The 21,205-nt window shown below is 46.5% G+C and overlaps 1 protein-coding gene across 3 annotated transcripts in view; it reads left to right on the top strand.

The window, feature by feature from the left end:
- Nucleotides 1-21,205, top strand: part of LOC111157460 (ataxin 10) — a 159,086-nt gene that overhangs the window by 17,121 nt on the left and 120,760 nt on the right. For 2 of the 3 annotated variants that reach the window (XM_022518878.1, XM_022518877.1), the window contains exons 2-4: nt 3,679-3,870; nt 9,270-9,352; nt 20,592-20,688. In XM_022518878.1, coding sequence (XP_022374586.1) covers nt 3,679-3,870; nt 9,270-9,352; nt 20,592-20,688 — 372 coding nt within the window. The remainder of the gene's footprint in view (nt 1-3,678; nt 3,871-9,269; nt 9,353-20,591; nt 20,689-21,205) is intronic. The other variant, XM_022518879.1, reaches the window with a different exon arrangement.

The following is a 21,205-nucleotide window of genomic DNA, read 5'->3' as shown; positions in this document are numbered from 1 at the left end:
ACCGCGGGCCTATCTAATCTCTGACATACGGTCACGGGGAGTTTTCTTTAATTTTACTGAGACGGGACTTGCCAAGATTCAACCTACAGATCTGTTCAGACTTGAAGGAAATGAAATTCTACCTTTTGTAGAATTCAAAGCCTTTTTTTGTTGTTGTTGTTTCTGTAATGTAACATTTCATTTGTGCGTTGTCTTCGGGGGATGCATTCCTATCTAATAGGAGTGTCTAACAGTTGAATTTTAATTGTCCTCCTGAAGTACTTTCTGCCTTCTGTGGATAAAGTAGCCAAGCTTTTTAAAGTCTCTGAATATTTTGTGTTAGTTTGGTTAAAGCAGAAGTGACAGCAATTACTGTTGTTAGTAGTCACATTTGTAATGCGGGAGCGGTCGGTCTTTACTGTTGTGCGGTCTGTCGTCGATCATTTCAGGTCTTCAGCCGCAGTTCCTTGACGGTGAACTTTGAACTTGAAGACAGAGTACATTAGGGCTGTTGGGATCTGTTATACCAAATAGCTTTCTTTCAAGGCTGTCGAGGAGCACAGAGGTATACACAAGACTCTTGGGTGTTTCCCCAGTTCTTGCTGGTAGCGAATGAAAGCTCTTTCCCCACCCGGTGGACGTTGATCAGGTATTGTATACAGCGGTGGCGAGTAACGTCTACAACCATTTATTGTGTCGCTCTAGAGAACGGGTTTTTTCCTTCTACCCTTTCTAGGGGAGCAAGACATCTAACAGATAGTCTTTGCTTTCCGGAAATTTACGGTACGGTTATCAGTAGGGTTACATTTCCCCCTTTAGGGTCATCCATTATGTCACCCGCGGAGAAGGAAAAATTTGATGTTTGTGAACTATCGGTCATAAGACGTCTACCATCTTTTGGAAAACATGACCCTTTTCCGAGGATAAAGGAGATAGGGAGGCCAGGATATATGGATTTCCTGACAGGAATGGGAGAGTCGGGCGGATGCCTGGATAGGTCTCTTTCTCCCGTTGCTGCAGCTCCGGGCGCGAGCTCCGCTGCTCACCTGCTCAGGGCGCGCCCAGTGCGCATCCGTGAGGCAGGCAGATGCCACCGAGCGCGCTGGTGCCTCATCGCTGTTGGCAGCTTTAGTGAATGCCAGTTCTGAGCCCTAGAGATACGGAAATAAAGAGGATAGGCTCTGTTTCCTGGTGGTTTATGGGCCAGCCGGGGAGCTGTGCTGGAGAAGTGAGTATAATCTGATGTGGGTACGTCTTAATTAGTCGTCTTCTGGGTGGAGTGACAGTGGGACGTTGACGGGGGAACTGGTCCACCTGGAGTAGGGGAGAGTTTCTCCGGCCCTGGGAGTTTTCCAGAGGCTTCAGTAAGGAGATGCAGGATTTTGCAGGCGGACTCTTGGGTGGGCGTTGTGTAGCAGGCACGTTCGCGGGGAGGGCGTGCGTTGGAGCAGAGAGGTTTGCAGATGCCTGGTGTTTTCAGGAATCCACGGGTGCGCAGCCAGGGGAGAGCAAGTGGCGGTGATCACAGTCCCAGATTATCTTATTTTCTCTTCACGGCACAAGCGTGAATTGCCGTGTGCCGAGGGAGGGCTCCCATGAGGGTTCTCTGGCAGCCGTTAATAGTCATTTTAGGAAGATGGCGGTTGGCCTTAGCTCATCTAAGCATTTTTCTTTTGATTAAAAGTCTAACCAAGGAGAAAGGCCTGGTGCACATGTGACAAATTATTGTGCAGCCTCGGGAGTCACTCATAGGATAGGTTCTCGAACTTACTAATTGTTGCATGGTTGGAATATCAGTCCTCCAGTTTTCCCAAGAACAGTGGTTTTTTTCCCATCTTGCTTTTCCATCCTTCACAGTTTGAGCCCGAAGCTTTCGATGTGATGGCTTCTGGGAAGACCGTTCACGGTAGCGAGGTGGTGTCCACGTGAGGTTACCTTGCGAAGGACGGGTGGGGAGAGGTCATGTCGGCTTCTTCATCCTGGGGCAGATGATGCCATCTCAGTAGGAAAAAGAGGCGTGATTGCATGTGATTCAGGCGGTCACTTCTTTTATTTGACCGTGACATTCCAGGATGGCTGCCATCGAAGCCTTGTGCAGTGGGGGCACATAAGGAGACTTACTCTCTGTTGTAGAAATCCTGATCACACTCAGCATCCTTTGACGTGTTTGGAACTCTTTTTGGTGTTTTCTTAGCGTGTCAGTGCCTGCACTGTATTTAGTACTCCTTGACGATGTCTGGAGAGCGTTCGTGAATTTTCTTTATGGCAGAACGTCACTGAAAATGGCTTATGTGGGTAATTGTTTCTTACAGTCCCTGAGATGGGGTGAGTACCGTACCCTTGGGCTTTTACGGTTTCATTTGGTCACCCAGTCACTGACAAATAATGTGACTTACGTCCTCTGTCCATGAGCTGAAAACACGCCAGTTGCAGTACAGGAACTTGGGGTCCTGAAGCTCAAGGAGGGGCGTGTCTCTGGGCCCTGCCCTGCGCGGGGGGAGATGCGTGGAGGGGCTCTGCCAGCCCCTGAGCCGGCCCAGTGACTTGGGTGGCTCGGTGTCCACAGTTCGTGTGGACTGGGGGCTCCCTGATAACCTGGCACAGTGGGAGGAAGAGCTGGAGGGTGCTGGGGTTGCACGACCGGGCCAGAGGCGAGCATTCGTGTGGTCAGAGTCCTCCGCTAGAAGCTCCCCAGCTGTCTGGCACAGCAGTCGCTCTTCTGTAAGATAGGGGCTGCTGCTTCAGGACACTTGTGGAGCGAGGAAGGCGGCTTCACGTTTTTGAGCCACGTTGCACAAAATTTCTTACCTTCATAGCCCTGTAGTGATAGCTGGTGCGGGCCTTGCTCCTGGGAGGAGAGGCATGTGGGAATGGAAATGCCCCGGGGGACTGGCCACATGTTCCTTTTTCTCCCCTGGGCATGCGTTCTAGGTGGAAGGATGCCCTCACTGGCTTGCTCACTGCTTGCTTACCCTCTCCCCCTCTTCTCCTCCCTCTTCTCCCCCTCCCCCCTCCTCCCCCCTTCTCACTATCTCAGTTTCTCTGTGTGTTTCTCCCTCTTTATCTCCCTCCTTCCTCCCTTATCTCCTTTCTTCCCTTCCCTCCCTCCCTCCTTCCTTCTCTCTCCCTCTCATCTGTGCAATCCAGTGTATACGGGCTGCATTGCTGGCTTCTCTGTATCTAGAAAATGGACAGTGAGCGGGTTGGCCTCCCAGACAACTTAATGAATAGTGTTTCTCGAAATTGTATTTTGGTACATGTTGGGCGGTGGTGGACGTGGCTAGATTCTCTTTCTAGAACAGAGAATGTAGGTATGCTCTTTTGATTAAGGACGGATCCCTAAGCACAGACCCTCCCCTGAGACGGGCATTTGGGTTGTCGCAGGGGGTGCGGCTACCACGTCAGACGGCTTCTTCTGGAAATGGGGCTCTGCCCGTTATTAGCCCAGTGATATGGGCAAGTTACTCAATTCCCCTCAGTTTCACTTGTCTTAATAACACATGGAAAGGTCTCTGAGAATGTGCTGGGCTAAGCGCTCCCGGTTTGTAGCTCTTCGATTTTGTGTTGTAAGTTACAGAGTGAGAACAGACAGGTTGGCCCGCCGGCCCACGGAAGTAAGTACAAGCAGCTTTCTGAGTAGGACATTCAGTGATGAGATTTGTTTTCCTCTGGTTTGTAACAGTTTCGTCCTTTTTTCAGAGAAACTGCACCTAGGACTATCTTCCAGAGAGTCCTGGACATCTTGAAGAAATCTTCCCACGCCGTCGAGCTGGCCTGCAGAGACCCGTCCCAGGTGGAGCATCTGGCGTCCAGCCTGCAGCTGATAACAGAGTGCTTCCGGTGTCTCCGGAACGCCTGCATCGAGTGTCCTGTGAACCAGAACGCCATCAGGTAGCCTTCTTTGTGGCGCCCACTCGGTAGTGGCCTCTGGTCCTCTTTCCTTGCGCACGTGAGTGCTGGGCTGTCACGCAGGTTTACGGGCGAGCAATAGTTTGGGGATCGCAGTGTTATTACCCAACGGTAACCACAAGGCTGGGATTCCGTCTCCAGAGGACAGGCACCCCATGGTCTTGCCACTGGACACTTGCAGGCGAGCATATAAACGGTACGACCTATGACAGAGTGTTTTTAGTTTGCTTTCTTCTTTGTATTTCTAGTATGTTTCGAACTATTAGGTTATAGACATACAGCATGATGATTTCAACTTAATTTTAATTCTCCAATTTTGGATTCTGCCTTTCTAAAGGCTTACGCAGTTCTGGGCCTCACTTTTCGTAGCTGTAAATATTTTAGTTTTAGTGTTTTAATTAGTTAGCCTGTGTTGACTTGCAACAAGGAGCGTGTCTTGTAGGTTTCTCAGATGGCCTATTTTAAGATTTCCTTTAGACCGTGCAGAGGTGCGAGCTCTCCTTCCACCTGTTTTAGAAGGGGCACCTTGTTGAAAGTAGTTAAGAAGAGAATTGCCAGATGCTGTTCCTGTTCTTTTGCTTGTTGGTCTCTCCTCCTAGAGCTGAGCACCTTTTCTCTTTGGTTTAATGGAATCTATTTTTTTTTTTTAAAGATTTTATTTATTTGACAGACAGAGATCACAAGTAGGCAGAGAGCGAGAGAGAGAGAGGGAAGCAGGCTCCCCGCTGAGCAGAGAGCCCGACGTGGGGCTGCCCGACGTGGGGCTGCCCGACGTGGGGCTCGATCCCAGGACCCTGGGATCATGACCTGAGCCAAACTCAGAGGCTTTAACCCACTGAGCCACCCAGGCGCCCCTGGAATCTGCTTTTTATTACGAATTTTTACTTGAGATGAAATCGGAAGCCACAAAGAGCACGTTCCCCTTTCTTTCCTGGACTTGAAGTAGACAGAGCCTCCAGGCCCCTCTCGCTGCTGCGGTGGGTGGAGCTGGGCTGGTCCAGAAGCCACTTGAGGGATCCCCTTTGCTGCCTAGACAGTCTCATACCTGAGGCTTTGATGTGATGAATGAGAGTTTTAAGATCAAAGGAGAGGGGGGAGACTGCCAAGATTGCTTCACTTCAATACTGAGCAGACCCTGCTGTCCCTTTTGCAGGTAAATGCATAGAAATGGTAATAACGTTGCTAATAATAGTTTGCATCTTAAAATATAACTAGTTATGGGCTGGAAACCGAAGCCAGGGGCAGAGGCTAGTTTGTTTTATCCCTTTCCCGGCAGGGGAGCCCCTCCGATGTGATCGGGAGGAAAGGGAGAGCCTTAGAACAGAAACTCTTGAGTGTGGGCTGCAGATTCGTCCTTGTGCCTGGCTCGCCTCGCAGGGAAGGATGCGAGCGCTCGGTGGGCCTGCCCTCCACACCAGGCTCTGTCCCCAGGGCTTAACTGCAATGTCTTATTTTATTTTTAGAACAAACCCAAGAAATAGCATGCTGCCGTTTTCCCACTTTTACAGAAGAAGAAACTGTGGCTCGGGTTAAGGAACCTGCCTGGCAGTCCCTCATTCCGTGAACAGTAGACGAGCCAGGGGACGCTCTCTGGGACTCCAGGGCTCAGCTTGACAGCGGGTGTCGTATCTGCCCAGAGACGCCTGCTACCCCTGTCGTGGGTGACTGCTCGGTCCCTTGAACAGCCACGGGACCCTATATCGGGACCTTGACCTTCATGAGCACCGGTCTTGCCCTCTGGAAGTCAGGGCAGGCAGTATCTCCCACCCAGGGCTGTGGGTGTTTCAGATGAGATTGCTTCACGCCACTTGCCTCCTCCGCTCTGCCCGGGTCCCCCGGTGGCCCGGTTTTGCCCTCAGGAATGCTAGCACACTCGAAGTATACGATAATACAACTTCCTTTGCAGTTTATTTCTATTTGCTTTTCCTGACTATACAAGTAATATGCAAACTATAAAAATTCAAGCACTGCAAGGAAAAATAGTGTGGCAGATGAGATACCAGCTGTCTTCTGGCAGGGCCATCCAAGCAAGCACCATCCTCCTCTGGGAGGTAGGCACTGAGCCGCTCTTTGGCCGTGGGGAGGGAAGACAGGACCCGGACCCTCTTGTTCTTTAAGGAGTGAGTGTCGTGGCTTCCTTCTGCTTCTCGTGGGGAAGTGAAGGCAGGGAGCCGTCGGGTGTCCTTTGCTGCTGGAACAGATTGCTGCAGACTTGGCGGTTTGCTTGAACACCAAATCTTTCTTATCTTCTCTTTCTGAGTCAGAAGTCCAAGATCAGTGAGAACCAGTGGGGCTGGTAGTAGACATTCTGTAGCAGAGAATCCGTTCTCTTGTTTTTCTGCCTTCTGGAGTCTGCCTGTGTCCTTGTTCGTGGCTCTGTCCTCCCATCCTCCAAGCAACACCAGAGAATCTTCCAGTCCCTTTGCAATTCCCACCATCCTGCACCCCCAGATAAGGACTCTTAGGATTACATGATGCCCACGCCAGTAATCTAGGATAATCTCCCCCTCTCAGAACGAGTAATCTCACCTAAAAAGTCTCTTCTCATATTTTTTGACCAACTTTGATTCTCAACAGCTGCTGTGGGTCTAGACTCATTTCCGTTCTGACATCACCCGCCTGGAATCAGTGCCATCAGATCCCATAACGTAAAAGACTCGGTCCCATAAGATAGCCCCACTTGAGATGTGAACCGGTTGCTATTTCTGCCTGACAAGTTCCGAGGTTCCCATGACACCCCTCGGGTTTGATACAACGGCTCCCAGGACCCAGGGAAGCACTTGCCATAGGGTTACCAGTTTCCTGTGAAGGACACAACTTCGGGATAGCCAAAGAGAGGAGCTGTGTAGGGCAAGTGGGTCGCTGCAGGGCGGTCTTGCTCCCTCTGATGTGTTCACTAGCCCACAGAGAAGTTTTCCAAACTTGTCATTTCGTGGGGGTCTTTATGGAGGTTCCGTCACATAGGCTTGATTGGGAAAATCGTTGTCTGTTGGTGATGGAACTCAGTCTCTAGACCTTTCTCCTCCCCAGAGGTCTGGAGGTTGGGGCTGAAAGTTACAGTCCCATAATCACTTGGTTGGTCCCGTTGGGGGACAGCCAGCCCCGCTGTGAGGCCACGTGGAGGCCCCATTAGAGTCGCCTTATCAGGATAAACCCACTTGTGGTTGAAAGGGGCTTGTTGTAAATATCAAAAAAACCCCTTATCACGCTGGAAATTCCAAGAGTTTTAGGCTCTCTGTGCTAGGAACGTGGGACAAAGACCAAAAACATATTTCTTAATATACCACATCTCTTTGGCCATATAAGAGAGCATAATTACAGGTTCCAGAGTTGAGGGTGTGGACATCTTTCGGGGGCCATTCTCCCCACCACGGTCCACCCTGGAGCCCCTAGAGAGTCCGTATGCAGAATGCCTTCAGCCCTTCCCAGTGCCCCACATTTTTGACCCCGACAACATCAGCTGGAGTCCAGAATCTCATCTAAGTCTCATCAGTTAAAAGTCCCGAATTGTATTACCCAGTTGTCTCAATTACTCACACGTCAGATTCTGGATGGAGCACATCCATCCTAGGGTAGAATTCCACTGTATTGGTGCGCCTGTGAAACTGGACAGGTTCTCTGCTCCCCAAATGCAGTTTGGGGCAGGCCTAGGATAACTGTTTTGGACATTATCCTTTGAAAGAGGAGAAAATAGAAGGAAAAGAGGAATCACTGATCCCGAGCAAAGCAGTTTCAGAATCCTGTCTGGCAGAAAACTCAGTTCGGTTTCCAGGCCTGGGAAGAGTCGTCTGTGGCTTTAGGCTGTGCCCTTGGCCCTGCCCTCAGAGTCAGCCTTCCTTTTTCCCCAAGGGAGCATATGTTTGCACCTGAGTCATTCTATCAGCCTACTTCCTGCCGGTAGAATTTTGGGAGTCTGACCCTTTTTTTTTTTTTTTAAATTTCGTCCTTCCTCTGTGCCTTTCGTCCAAGCTGCCAGACTTTCTTCTCCAGGTAAAACATTTTCAACAACCTTGTGGGTCTCACATGTTTGTCATGGGGATTCCCATCATTAGACAAGAGGGTCCTGCATAGAGCTTTCTTAGATAACTCCATCTCTATTCCTGGGTTCTGCTGAGGTGACAGAAGGGAGTGAGTCCCACCCTAATCTTCTCAAAGAGCCCCTCCTCACCTGGGACTCAACACTGACCTTCTGATCCTTCCCAGGCAGGAGCAAAAGCTTGTCCAGCTAACCCCTTGGCTTTCTTGGCAGAGCACGCTTTCTTGCCACTGATTGTCCCAGTTTTAGTGTTTTTTGCCATCTGGCTAGACTGAGAATTCCCCGAAGCAAGACCTGGTTCTCTCTTCATCTCCTTTTGCTCTCCCCTTGGCCGCCTGTTAGGTGCAGCAGGAAGCACTCAGGTCCCACCTTCATCGTGGGGCACTGGAGACATGCTCAGCTAAACATCCAAGTTCATCATTTTGCTGAGCTTCTGCCCCTGTGGGAAAAGGGTCCCCTTTCCCCGGTTTCCAGGGATCGGTTCCTTACTTCTGAGCCTTCGGCATCCACGTGCCCACCAGGAGTCTGTAAAAGCTTCTAGCGTTTCCAAGGCTGCTCAGTGTTCTTCCGGCCCCTGCTCCCTGCCAGATTCCAGAGCTGCTCCCACGTGTGCGGGTGTTTATATGAGCACCCCCGCTTCTGCTTCCCCAAATCTGATTGCTTTCCTCCTGCTGCTGTGACGCGTTACCCAGTACTTCGTGGCTTCAAACAACACAGATTTGTTATCTTTTGGTTCAGGAATTCAGAAGGCTGGAATGGGTCACCATGGCCAAGTTCCCTCTGGAGGCTCTTGGGGAAAATCCATTTCCTGGCCTTTTCTAGAAGCTTCTAGGAGCCGCTGGCATTTCTGGGCTCATATCCCCTTCCCCAACTCTGACACCCTCTTATATTCCTCTTTTTTTTTTTTTTAAAGATTTTATTTACTTGACAGAGAGAGAGAGAGATCACAAGTAGGCAGAGAGGCAGGCAGAGATAGAGAGGGAGAAGCAGGCTCCCCGCCAAGCAGAGAGCCTGATGCGGGGCTCGATCTCAGGACCCTGAGATCATGACCTGAGCCGAAGGCAGAGGCTTAACCCACTGAGCCACCCAGGCGCCCCTTATATTCCTCTTAAGGTGCTTTCGACCATATTGGGCCCACCTGGCTAATCCTCAATCCTTCCATCTCAAGATCCTGAATCTACTCACAGCCCTAAGGTCCCCTTTACCTTGCGGGGGGTAACACATCGGCAGGTTATGAGATTATGATGTGGAAAGTTTGCAGCTCCGTTCCCTGGATCATCATTTGAAACGCAGGCCTAAGAAAACTAATGGGTCTGACTCTGTCTTTTTAAAAAATCTCCTACAGGAACTTGGATACAATTGGCGTGGCTGTTGATCTGATTTTTCTTTTTCGTGAGCTACGGGTGGAGCAGGAGTCCTTGTTGACAGGTAACTTGCAGTGGGGTTCATGGGTTTCTCAGACCTTTGGAAAGGATTTAAAATCCACAACTTTGAGTTAAAGCAAATGTTTTGTATTTCATGATACAGAGAAACTTATTTGGTGATGTTAGTGAATGATCATAAAAGAAGTTGTCATAGCTTCCTTTCCTCACTCTGTTGTGGGCTGAATTGTGCTCCCGGACTCTCCCCCAGTTCTATACGGTGGAGTCCTGACTCCTGCCACTTGGGGATGTGACTGTGTTTGGAGACCGGGCCATGAAAGAGATAAATACAGTAGAATGAAGTCCTGCAGGCGGGCCCTAATCCGTGATGGTTGGGGTCCTTGTAAGAAGAGGAGGTCAGGACACAGACACACACAGAGGGATGACCACGCGAGGGCGTGGCGAGAGGACCACCATCTGCAAGCCCAGGAAGGGGGCTCAGAAGGAACCAGCCCTTCCCACACCTTGATCGTGGTCGTTGAGCCTCCTTCTCTGAGAAGATAAATCCATTGTTTACACTGACCAGTCTCGTGCTTTGTTAGGCCGGCCCTCGCATAGTCATATGGTGTCTTGTGTGGACGTGGCATGCCTGTCCTTGGTGCCGGCTGTGATCTGGACACTGAGCAGAGCAGACAGGAATCTGTCTTCCACATCATCCGCGCCCCCGCACACTAAGTGTTTGCTCTCTGTGTTTTTGGGCAGCAGTAATTTCTCAGGTATTGTCAAGAAACCGGTAGGGTGTAGGGTTTCGTAGGAAAGTGTTTTTAAGATGTTACATATTTAAAGATCTTTTTGTAGCTCTATTTTATGATATACCAGAAGCCTCTGTGCTCAAATTGGGGGATGAAAAATCAGCAATAAGGTCTGGTCCAGATTTCCCTGTTGCATGGAAAAGCAGCTCTTCTTGAAGTCTCTGTATGGTATGGTCATTCAGGAGGAGAGTTCAGAATGTAGTGCATTTTATAATGACTGAAAAGTGCTGATGTGATGGATAGTGTGTCCCGTGGTGGGCAGAAGTGGGTTTCCCTGGCCACGAAGTATTTCTGAATGAGACACCTGAGAGGAAGCACCAGACGGACGCAGTGATTCAAGGGCCATCAGAGCAGGCCAGCCCTCCCCTGGCGTGCTGAAGCCCATCCCTGTGTGCCCACGAGCATCGCGTCTCCCGAAATCGCCCCATCCCTGGGCTCCCCATCCTTCCATCGCACATCATGTGCCCTCCTGTCTTCCTGGATGCTGTGGGCTGCTCTGTTCCATCACTGATCGGCCACAGAAGACTTGTGTGATGTTTATGGGATAAAACAGTGTTTCACAGGATCAATTCTCTCTTCACTGAGGCAAGTCCATAATCTAACAGAAAACCTAAAGGACACTTTTTAGGACCCAGTTTGTCAGTAGTAGAGAAATTGGTTGTGCGGTTGGCGGCCTGGCTTTTCACCAGTTGGTACCAGCCGGAGGGCACGTCTTCATACACCTGTGTTGTGTTTCGGCAGCTGTGGTGTGTTAGTTTAATTAAGGAATCTGCCTTTTACTGACCTGACATTCACGCAGCCAGCAAGTAACCTCTTTAAAGGGAACAGCCGAGGGGCCTTGCGAGCGTTCGCAGTGCTGTGCAGCCACCACATCTAACTGCACGTACTTCACGGTTCCGAGAGGAAATCCTCTCCCCACTGAGCAGCTGCTTTCCGCTCTCCCCTCTCCTGCATCTGTCTCTGGATTTACCGGTTCTGGGTTTCTCGTGGAAGTGGAATCAGAGAGTCAGGGGACCTGTGTGTCTGGCCTCTTTCAGGAAGCAGGATGTGTTCCCGAGTGTTTGCACGTTGTAGTAGGTACCAGTACCTCATTTAGGTGGCAACCGAATAAGACTCGGTTGTGTGCGTGGACCACATTTTATGAATCTGTTCACTGGTGGCCATGTTTCCGCCATTTGGCTGTGGCGCTGCTGTTGGACCGTCCAGACCAGCACTGCTCTGAGTGGGCCTGTGGACATACTAATCGGTGTATGGGCTTTCTGTCCTTCAGCAATTCCAGCAGTGGAATTGTGGGTCCACTTCCTATTTAAATTGTTAAGGAACCAGACTTTTCTCCGCACCTGTGCTATTTTACATTTTTACCAACAGTGTACAGTATTCCCGTTTCTCCACGTCCTTGCCTGTGTTCATTTTCCTTTTTGGGGGGTCGTAGTCATCCCGATGGTTGCAAAGTGGCATCTCATTGTGGTTCTGATTTGTGTTTTCCTCATGATTAATGATGCTGAACATCTTATGTGCTTGTTTTGGCCATTTGTAAATCTCCTTTGGGGGAAATGTCAAGGTCTTTGCCCAGTTTTTAATTGGGCTGTTTGTCTTTTTGTGGTTTTTAAAGATTTATTTATTTATTTTGGAGAGAGGGAGAGTGAGTGTGTGTGAGCAGGGGCAGAGGAAAAGGGGAAGAAGCAGACTCCCTGCTGAGCCGGACTCTGGGCTCCATGCCAGGATGCGGAGATCATGACCTGAGCCGGAGGCAAACGCTTCACTCACTGAGCCATCCAGGCGCCCCCATTGTTGATTTTTAATTTTTTTTAAATTAAAAAAAATTTTTTTTTATTTACTTGACATACAGAGATCACAGTAGGCAGAGAGGCAGGCAGAGAGAGAGAGAGGAGGAAGCAGGCTCAGTGCTGAGCAGAGAGCCCGATGTGGGGCTCGATCCCAGGACCCTGAGATCATGACCTGAGCTGAAGGCAGAGGCTTAACCCACTGAGCCACCCAGGTGCCCCCTGTTGTTGATTTTTTAAGAGTATGTCTATGTCGTGCATACTAGCAGTTAGGTGGAATCTTTAGATCCGTTTGGTGAGACTTGCCAACTTAGCGATACGGAGTCTTCTAGTCCATGAACATGGGCCATCTCTCCCCTGATTTAGGTCTTTACTTTCCAGTTGTGTCGGCTTTACGTAGATGATGTGTGCTTGTAGGCAAAACTGGAAGGATGTTACCGAGGCGAGGAGGGAAATGGAAGTTAAATAGTGTTTCTCTCTTTCTTAAAGAGGGTGGTCCACGGTGTTCCTGAATTTGGAATTCCACAGTGAAATTTGGATTCAACAATGAAACTTAAAAAAATTTTATAGTGTATTTAGTTCAAGCCTAATACAAGCCTTATAAAAGCACTCTGGTTCTTAATAAAGTGCCCATACTGTGTTGTGACTATTTCTCTGTGAGAACCTTATTCTTGGTGGATTTTTAGCAGCATATCTGTGCCAGCGTTTTGTTACCACTCTTGAGGTAAAAACTGTAATTACATTGTCAAAATAATATTTAGAGTATTATTTTCAGAGAATAATTGCAGTGGTGTGACGAATATATTATACTCATCAAATTTTATGTAAACACAAGCATGAGTTATTTTAATTGAATTATTGGTGTTGTTTTTGGCCTTTATTCATTTTTAATCTGTAAAAATAATGTTGGGATTTTTGAATGGTTTTGTAACATTTGCAGTATTTACACAGATCACTTGATAAGCTGTTTGGTAAAAGTAAACTGTCATTAGTACTTGTCTGGGGTTTTCTTTTCTTGCTGCTGGGACATCTTTAAACCTTTTCCTTCCTGGAATTGTGTTCTGATTCAGAGTGCTAATTTTTAGTTGCCTGAATGTTAGGTCAGTTGCCTTTCAGACCAGCATGTATTGTTGGCGCGCACGTGTGTGTGTTTGTGTGTGTGTGTGAGAGAGAGAGAGAGAGAGAGAGAGAGAGAAATTCAGTTCTACAAGGATTTGAATAACATCCTAAACTATTCAGTAAAAATATAAATTGTCATTTTAAATTGTGACTTCAGTTTAAAAATGAGGGTAGAGCTTTTCATTATAAACATTTCCTATAATTTCATTACAAAGTAATTTTTAAAAACTCAGAAAAGGGGAAAGGAGAATAGCCATACGTGTGCGTAGGCTGCTTCAGACAAACGCTTGAGTGTTTAATCCTCTGTCAGTATTTGTGTGTCCGGGAAGGAACGGGTACTTGGCAGTATGGTATCTTGCTTCTGGTAGATTGTAATGTTAATTCAGTTTTGAAGCTCTTGGTTTATCATTTTCTTGTCTTTGTATTTCTTAGTATTTCTTTGTATTCTTATCTCAGTGTTTCTGTTTTGGGCCACCATTCCGGAACTCTCCGAGCCGGCGATTGCTGAGTTCCTATGAGCAAGTGCTGAGCACAGGCACATCATGTTATCTTTTCCTTCTTAATCTTTGCAGCCCCTCTGCCTGGGAGGTGTCGGGGCAGCCCATTCTGTGCTCAGCCCAGGGTTAGCGTGGGGGGTGGGGGCATTGGGTGAGAAGGCTGGAAGGGAAGGCTGGATCCTGGGAGAGTCTTGAGGATGGAGGGCCAGAGCTCTGGGGTTGGACCAGCAGGCCCACCCTCCTTCTGCCAAAGCAGAGGTCTAGAAAGTTTAAAGACTTCGGAAGTGCCCTGCTCTTAAAATTGCTTCGTGGTTGCTGCACAGTGGGAATCCTTTCATAGAGCAGAATCTTCCATTTCACCTCCTTTTCCTGCAACTTTCTACCTTCCTGGATCGGCCTGGGCTCCTGGGGGCAGAAGAGCCACCTCTGGCTTCGGCCAGCCTTGCTGCTTTAGCCGTGCAAGCGAGGTGATCCGAGAGCTTCAGTTTGCTCGTGTGTGGAAAGGCTGGCAATTAGCTCAGAAGGTTGTGGTGGGGGTTAGGTGATAGCATGGTCAGAGCCCAGTGCCCAGCACCTGGTAAGTACTCAGCAGGTGCTAGGTACTTTTATTCCTCCTGCCTCTTTGCCTCATTGCTCGCTTCCTGATGCTCTACTCATGTGGGGTTTGGTTCCCCAGAAGCATCTCGGTCTCTTTCCACTTGGGATCGCATCGCATGCCTTTCCGCCTGCATGGGCTGCCCTGGCCCTGATGTGAACCACTTCAAACCCAGTGAGCAAACAGGAGGGTGCGGGTGTGGACACCTCGGTGTGCATGCCAGGCATAGTTGGGGCATGGCCCTGGGAGGCTGGGGCTCAGTCAGGCAGTGGCCTTTAAGGTATGGGGCGTGTCCCGAGGAAGGGGCTGGGGAGGGGTGGGCCTGCAGGGATTCATGGTCGTGTCCGGTTACCACAAAGCACAGAAGTATTTTAAGTATTTCCCCGATGAGCTTCTCTCCACCCGTGTGAACTGTACGAATGTTCCTGGCTTCTCTTAGTGCTCCTGGCCTGGTTAAGAGCTGGCATTGAAGGCACACCACGGGCTCCGAGTTTTGGCTGGGTCCCTCACTCGCTGTCGACCTCGGCTGATTTACTGAATCACTCTGTGCCTCCGTTTCTTCATCTTTGAAATGTTAGATGATGCGGTCCGCCTTATTGTGAAGATAAAATAAGAACGCACAGAAATGACATGTGTGTATCACGCTGGTGATTGCCTAATGCCAGAGACTATTCTGGATCTTGGGCTGTCGTTACTCAACTCAAGCTCACCCCTCTGTCTCTGTTTTTGCACTGTGTCGCCAGGGCTGGAAGGCCACAAACACAGCTGTCCTTTGCTTTCTGTTAGAGTCAGCCAGTGAAGGATGCTGGCGGGAAGCTGGCTGGCAGGAGGAGGGAAGTCGGGACTTGGCCCCCATTCGTGTCTCCCTTGGAAAGCAGCAGCCGCTCCCCCTTTCCAGCCTCCCTGTGTTCACCCGGGGGTTCCATTATCAGCTGGTCGGGGCCCTTCCCGAGTCGAGGTGTCCTCTGTGCTTCCAAGGCCCTCACGGTAGCTGGGCAGCCCCTTTCTCCCAAGGCCTGGGTTCCGGCCCTGTAGGGCCGCTGCCGGCTTGGGCTTCTCAGAACCCTACCTGCCTTACTTTCCCTTCGTGCCTTCAGTTCCGAGCGTGGTGGCCGTTTCCTATACCCTGAATCTTTGTGTTAACCTCAGAGATTTGTGGTTTCGTTCTTTATTTTTCTTTGTTGAAATAAGTAGTGTTGTCCGCCTGACTTGGTCCTGACTGATTTAGCGGTCATTGTGTTCTAAGGCCTGTGCTTGGGGCCCTTTTCTCTTGCTCCTGCTGGGACCCCTTCCCCTTCCTCCCTCTCTTTTCTGCTCCCCCCTCCTCGTCTTCCTTCTCTCCGTCCACTCTGCCAGCGAGGACCCATTCAGGTGATGGAAACCACGTCATCACTGGAACAGGGAAAACTTAATATAAAGAATCACTGACTCTAACCAGAGCTTGAAGTAATGGGGTTGACTACTAAGAAGTATGGACAATGCTGGAGCATACAGGAATTGTAGACACTCTGGGCAGCCAGTACCCCTCGGGCTGAGATGAGTGTCCAAGGGAGAGACTCCCCCTTCCTGGGTCTGAGAACCAGATCTTTTTGGAGATGGCCTGGTCATGTCTCACTTGTCACATGGAGAAGTCACTGAGAGGCCGTGTTGGCGGAACTTGCTGGAAATCCACCCCTGGGGTGCTGGGGAGGTTGCTTTGAAGCATCCTGAGGAAGTTTTTGGCTGCTGGAGACCTCCAGTTGGTCACACCCTGCAGGAGCTCATCCCTGTTATCTCGCCACAGGAGACCACATGCTACCGAAACCGGCCAGGGGAGTCGCCGGGAACCAAGTACCTGCATACCTTCTGTGAGGCCCCTATGGACAGAGGAGGCTGAACTTGCCATTTTTCTATTGAATTTGTCTTGTTGACTGATTTATAAAAGCTTTTTGAATCTTTGGATAAATCCTGTGGTACCTACGTGTTCCTGTTACGTGTTTGTCTCTCTTCCTGTTCTGTGGATAGTGTTTTTAAAATACTCTTTAGGATATCTTCTGAGAAAAAAAAAGTGTTCTTAGGTTTTTTTTTTTTTAAGATTTATTTGAGAGAGAGAGAGAAAGCACACAAGTGGTGAGGGGAAGAGTAGAGGGAGAGGGAGAAGCAGACTCCCCACTGAGCAGGGAGCCCAATGTGGGACTCGATTCCACGACTCCAGGATCGTGACCTGAGCTAAAGGCAGACACTTAACCCACTGAGCCGCCCAGGCACCCAAGTGTTTTAACATTAAAGTTTAGTTTGTTAATGTTTCTCTGGTGTTATTTTGTGTGTCTTGTTTAAAATGTCTTTTTATTTTGTAGTGTTGTTTCCTAAAAGCTTTCTATTTTTACTTTTTTTAATTTAGGTTAGTACTTGGAATTGAGTTTTCTGTGTTGTATGAGGAAGGAGTCCAATTTCCATTTTTCTGTACTGGTACCCAATCGTCCCAGTGTTATTTTTTGAAAAGACCATTTTGTACTCAATAATCTGTTGTCGCATCTCTCGCCAGTTTCGGTTTGAGTCTCTTTCTTGTTCTTTTCTGTTGGTCTGTTTATCTACTCCTGCCCCAGTACCATAGTGTTACGTACACTTGCTTACTATTTTGTGAAAACAAATCCTCTTACCTAATGATTTTCAACAGCTTCTCAGCTGTTGGCCCTTTGGATAGTGGCAGATTTTAGAGTTATCTTGTCAAGTTACACAGACATCCCCACAAACATATATACAACCTCTGATTGTGTAAAATAACACATATGCACGTACACATATGTGTGTGCGCACACGTACACATACACACCCTGTTGGGATTCAGACTCAGATTGCACTTACTCTCTAGAGAAAAGTGGATTCCTCTACTCTGTGATCATGGTGTGATTCCTCACTCAGTCAAGTTTTAGAATTTTTTTGCTTAGTGGCACTGTACATCACTTATAGCTGTATTTTTGATGCTTTCATACATGGTCTCCTTTCTTGATTTTATTTTATTTTTTTTTGCTTGTTCTCTCTATATATGGAAATATTGACTCTAATTTAAAAATTTATTTTTAGTTATTCATTTTTCAAAGGATTTTACATATTGATCTGAGAGAGAGTGTGCACATGCCCGAGTAGGGGGAGGGGCAGAGGGAGAGGGAGAAGCAGATTCCCTGCTGAGTGGGGAACCCAACATAGGGCCCCATCCCAGGATCCTGAGATCATGACCCGAGTCAAACTCAGGTGCTTGACTCACCGAGCCACCAGGTGCCCTGTTGACTTTTTAAAATACTGACTTTGTATGCAGCAACTTTGGTGACTCTTACTAATTCAAACAACTTACATACTTAAAAATACTTTCCATGTACAGTAGAAATGACACTTCACCTGTGAGGGGGAAAAAAAGTTTAGTGTCTTCTTTTCTAGTGTTTGGCCATCCTTAGTCTTACTGGCCTGGATTATCCGGAGATGTCGACCAGAAATGGTGATAGCAGGTATTTCTGTCTCCTTCCCTTTCAGAAGGCTCTCTCTCTCCAGTTGGCTATGAATTAGAATGTGCTCTCGACTTTTTGTGGGCTGCCCATTTTTAGGTTAAAGAAGCCCTCTGGTAATCTTTGGTGGCTGGTAATTGTTTTGTTTTGTTTGTTGTTTGAAAATGAATGGGTGTTGAATTTCACCATCTCTATGTTCCCTGTGGTATTTGAGATTTTCGTATGTTTCTGTCCTTCGTAGGTTAATGTGGTCGGTTACAAATTTTGACTTTGTGATAGTAAAGCAGCTTGCAGTACCGCTGTAAGTTCACAGCTTTGTCATTCTCTATACAACTGGATTCAATTTGAAGTATATTTTCAGTATTTTTTACATTCTGTTCTCTTCCTTTTTCCTGCTGTTAAGCGAGCCTCACCAAGCTGGTTTGAGGGTCTGCTCTCTCTTTTGTCCTTTGGAAGAGCTGTATAAATTGTAATTATTTCCTCCTTGAATGTGAATAGGTAATAAAGCTGCCTGGGTCTAGGATTTTTTTTTTTTCTTTGTGGGAAAATTTCTGATTGCTGATTTGAAGACCTTAATGGTATAAGACTGCAGGCGTTCCCTGAATTTTTTACAGAGGTGCTTTTTCTTAGCCGTATTCTAGGGTTTTGTTCGTTTAATTTAAATTTTCAAACAGTGTGGCCTAAAGGTATTTGTAGTATCTTCTGATTTTCTTTTTTGATGTCTGCAAGATCCATGGCCGTGTCCTGTTATTTCTGAAAATTTAATGTCTTTATTCTTCGTGGCTTTTCTCCTTTTTGATTAGTTTTCCCAAAGGTTAGTCAATATTGAGCTTTTTGAAGAGTCACATCTTGGATCTTGATGTTCTCTTTTTATGACTGCTTTCAATTTTAATAATTTCTTGCTCTTAATCTTTTTTTCTTCCTTTACTCTTTTGGGTTGTTTTATTATTCTTTCTATAATTTCTTGAAGCAAATGCTTAGCTTATTTGTTTTCTTCATTCTTCTTTCCCAAAGTATGCCTTTAATTTTTTAAAATTTTATTTATTTATTTTTTTCAGAGTATGTATTTGAAAGCTATGAATATTCCTCTGGGTACTGTGTTAGCTGCATCTAGAACCTTTGGCTTCTGGCATCTTTGTTGATTGAATATTGTATTTCCATTGTGATTTCTTTTCTGTCCCTATAGGTTGTTTAGGGTCTGTCTTCTACTTTTAAATATGTGGGGATTTTCTATTCATTTGGGGGGCTTATTTCCTGCAAGTAATTATATGTAAACATAATTGTGATGCAGTAAGTGAGCATTATCTGTACGTCAGTTTTTAAAAATATGTTGAGGGAACCTGGGTGGCTCAGTTGGTTAAGCATCTGCCTTTGCTCAGGTCATGATCCCAGTGTCCTGGGATTAAGTCCTGCATCGGGCTCCTTGCTCATCAGGGAGCCTGCTTCTCCCTCTGCTTCTTGCTCCCATGACTCTCCGTGACATGTTTTCACCATCATAGTGTCACACAGAGTAGTTTGACTGCCCTCAAGTTCCCTGTGCTCTGCCTTTTCACTATCCCTGCCTTCATTCCAGGCAACCATGGATCTTCGCAATGTCTCCCTAGTTTTGCCTTCTTCAGAATGTCATAGTTGGAATCATATAGTATGTGGCATTTTCATTGACGTCTTTCACTTGGTTATGTGCGTGTAAGTTTCCTCCATGTCCGTTCATGGTTTGATGTTTATTTGTTTTCAGTGCTGAATAGTATTTCATTGTCTCCTTGGACCATAGCATGTTTATCTGTTCACCTATGGAAGGACATCTTGGTTGCTTTCATTTGGCAATTATGAATAAAGCTGCTGTAAACATTAATGTACAGGATTTTGTGTGGACATAAGTTTTTGGTTACTTGGGTAAATACCAAGGATTGTGATTATTGGATTATACATTGAGAGTATGTTTAGTTTTGTAAGAGACCACTGAGTACACTGTCCTCCATGGTGGCTGTGCCCTTCCGCCAGCCGTGGACAAGCATTCCTGGTGCTCCACATCCCAGGTGCTGTCAGCATCCTGGGTTTTGTCCAATATTCTGCACTTTTATTTGGTGAAATATTCTGTATCTATTGACTAGGTTGTTATTAAATGCTATTAAAGTTTTCTAAGTATACTAATCTTTTGTCTGCTTGTTTTATAAGTTACCCGGAAAGATGTGTAACTACTGCTAAATTTAATGGAGGATTTTTTTCTTTCTTCTGTGCTTTTGTCAGTTTTTCATATATATATATATATATATATATATATATATATATATATACACACACATATATATGAGTCCATATTATTAGATGATTGTAATTTAAAATTGTTATATATTCCTGGTGAATTAAGTCATTCTGAAATGGCCTTTTTTTTTTTTTTTTTAAGTATGTCTTCTTTAGTAATACCCGTACCCAATGTGGGGCTCAAACTCACAGCCTTTGAGATCAAGAGTTGCATGTCCCACTGACAGCCAGCGAGGCGCCCTGAAATGACTTTTAATAATAATCTCCGATAGTGCTTTTTGCCTTAATGCTTATCACATCCCGTTCTAAGTGATGTATGACTTCCTTTTTAGGCTGGTTTTGCCTAATATATCTTTTTACTATTTTTTAACTTTAAATATTATTATTGTCTTATGTTTTAGATGTATGTTTGAAATAGCATTGTTTGATTTTACAGAATCCGCTCTAAGCGTAGCTCTCTCGATCGGAACACACAATCCAGTGATATTTAATGTAAATTGGAGGTATATTTCTGTACGTTTACAGTCTTTTTAAGAAGTTAATTATTTTGTCTAGTGTACATTGTTTTGGTAAGGCATTTTAATATTAAGTTTGTGCCCAAAGTTTCACTGTGGTGAGAGACTTTATATAGGTAAAAGAAGCTAACAAAAACTTCCTGTTTAATAATCCGGAATGTTTTCTTTTTATTAAGATACGTTTATTCAGTATGTCAAAAAATGTTTAAATTGTATCTTTTTTTACTTTTTATAAATCCTCAGCTTTTCGCTGCGGCCTGCAGTTTCTAGGCAACATTGCCTCGAGGAATGAAGATTCCCAGTCCATTGTTTGGGTGCATGCCTTCCCAGAACTCTTTTTGTGAGTATATTGATAAAAGGTTTTCTGACTTCTGAAAAGACTGTGTTTATATCATTCCATTTACATGAAGTTCAAAAACAGGAAAAACTAACCTTTAATAATAGAATTCAGGAAAGTGGTGGTGGTTTGTGGGTGGTGGCAGGTTCAGGAGGAGCTGGGAGAGGTCATGGGGGAGTCTCCTGGGGTTCTGGGAATGTTTTATGTCTTGATCTGGCTGGTAGTTATAGAAGTGTATCTGTATGTAATAATTTTGGGGTCTGTACACTTAAGATTTATGCCCTTGGTTGCATGTCAGTTGTATTTTAAGAAAATAGAAATTTTGATTAAGAAGTACTAGGTTTATTATAATTGGTAAGAAAAACAAATATATAATAAAAAAGCCATAAACCACTGAAGTATGGGCAATGAATAGTCATTTCTTTATTTAGTGAGCACTTACTTTTATTGGGGGAAGGGTAAGGGGAGAGGGAGAAAAAATGGAGTGGAGGGCTGGGGTCGAGGGAGAGACAATCTCAAG

This window comes from Enhydra lutris, unplaced genomic scaffold, assembly GCF_002288905.1.
Source record: "Enhydra lutris kenyoni isolate GAN:26980312 unplaced genomic scaffold, ASM228890v2 scaffoldscaffold55, whole genome shotgun sequence".
In the NCBI taxonomy this organism is placed as follows: domain Eukaryota; kingdom Metazoa; phylum Chordata; class Mammalia; order Carnivora; family Mustelidae; genus Enhydra; species Enhydra lutris.
This window is presented reverse-complemented; position numbering and strand designations above follow the sequence as displayed.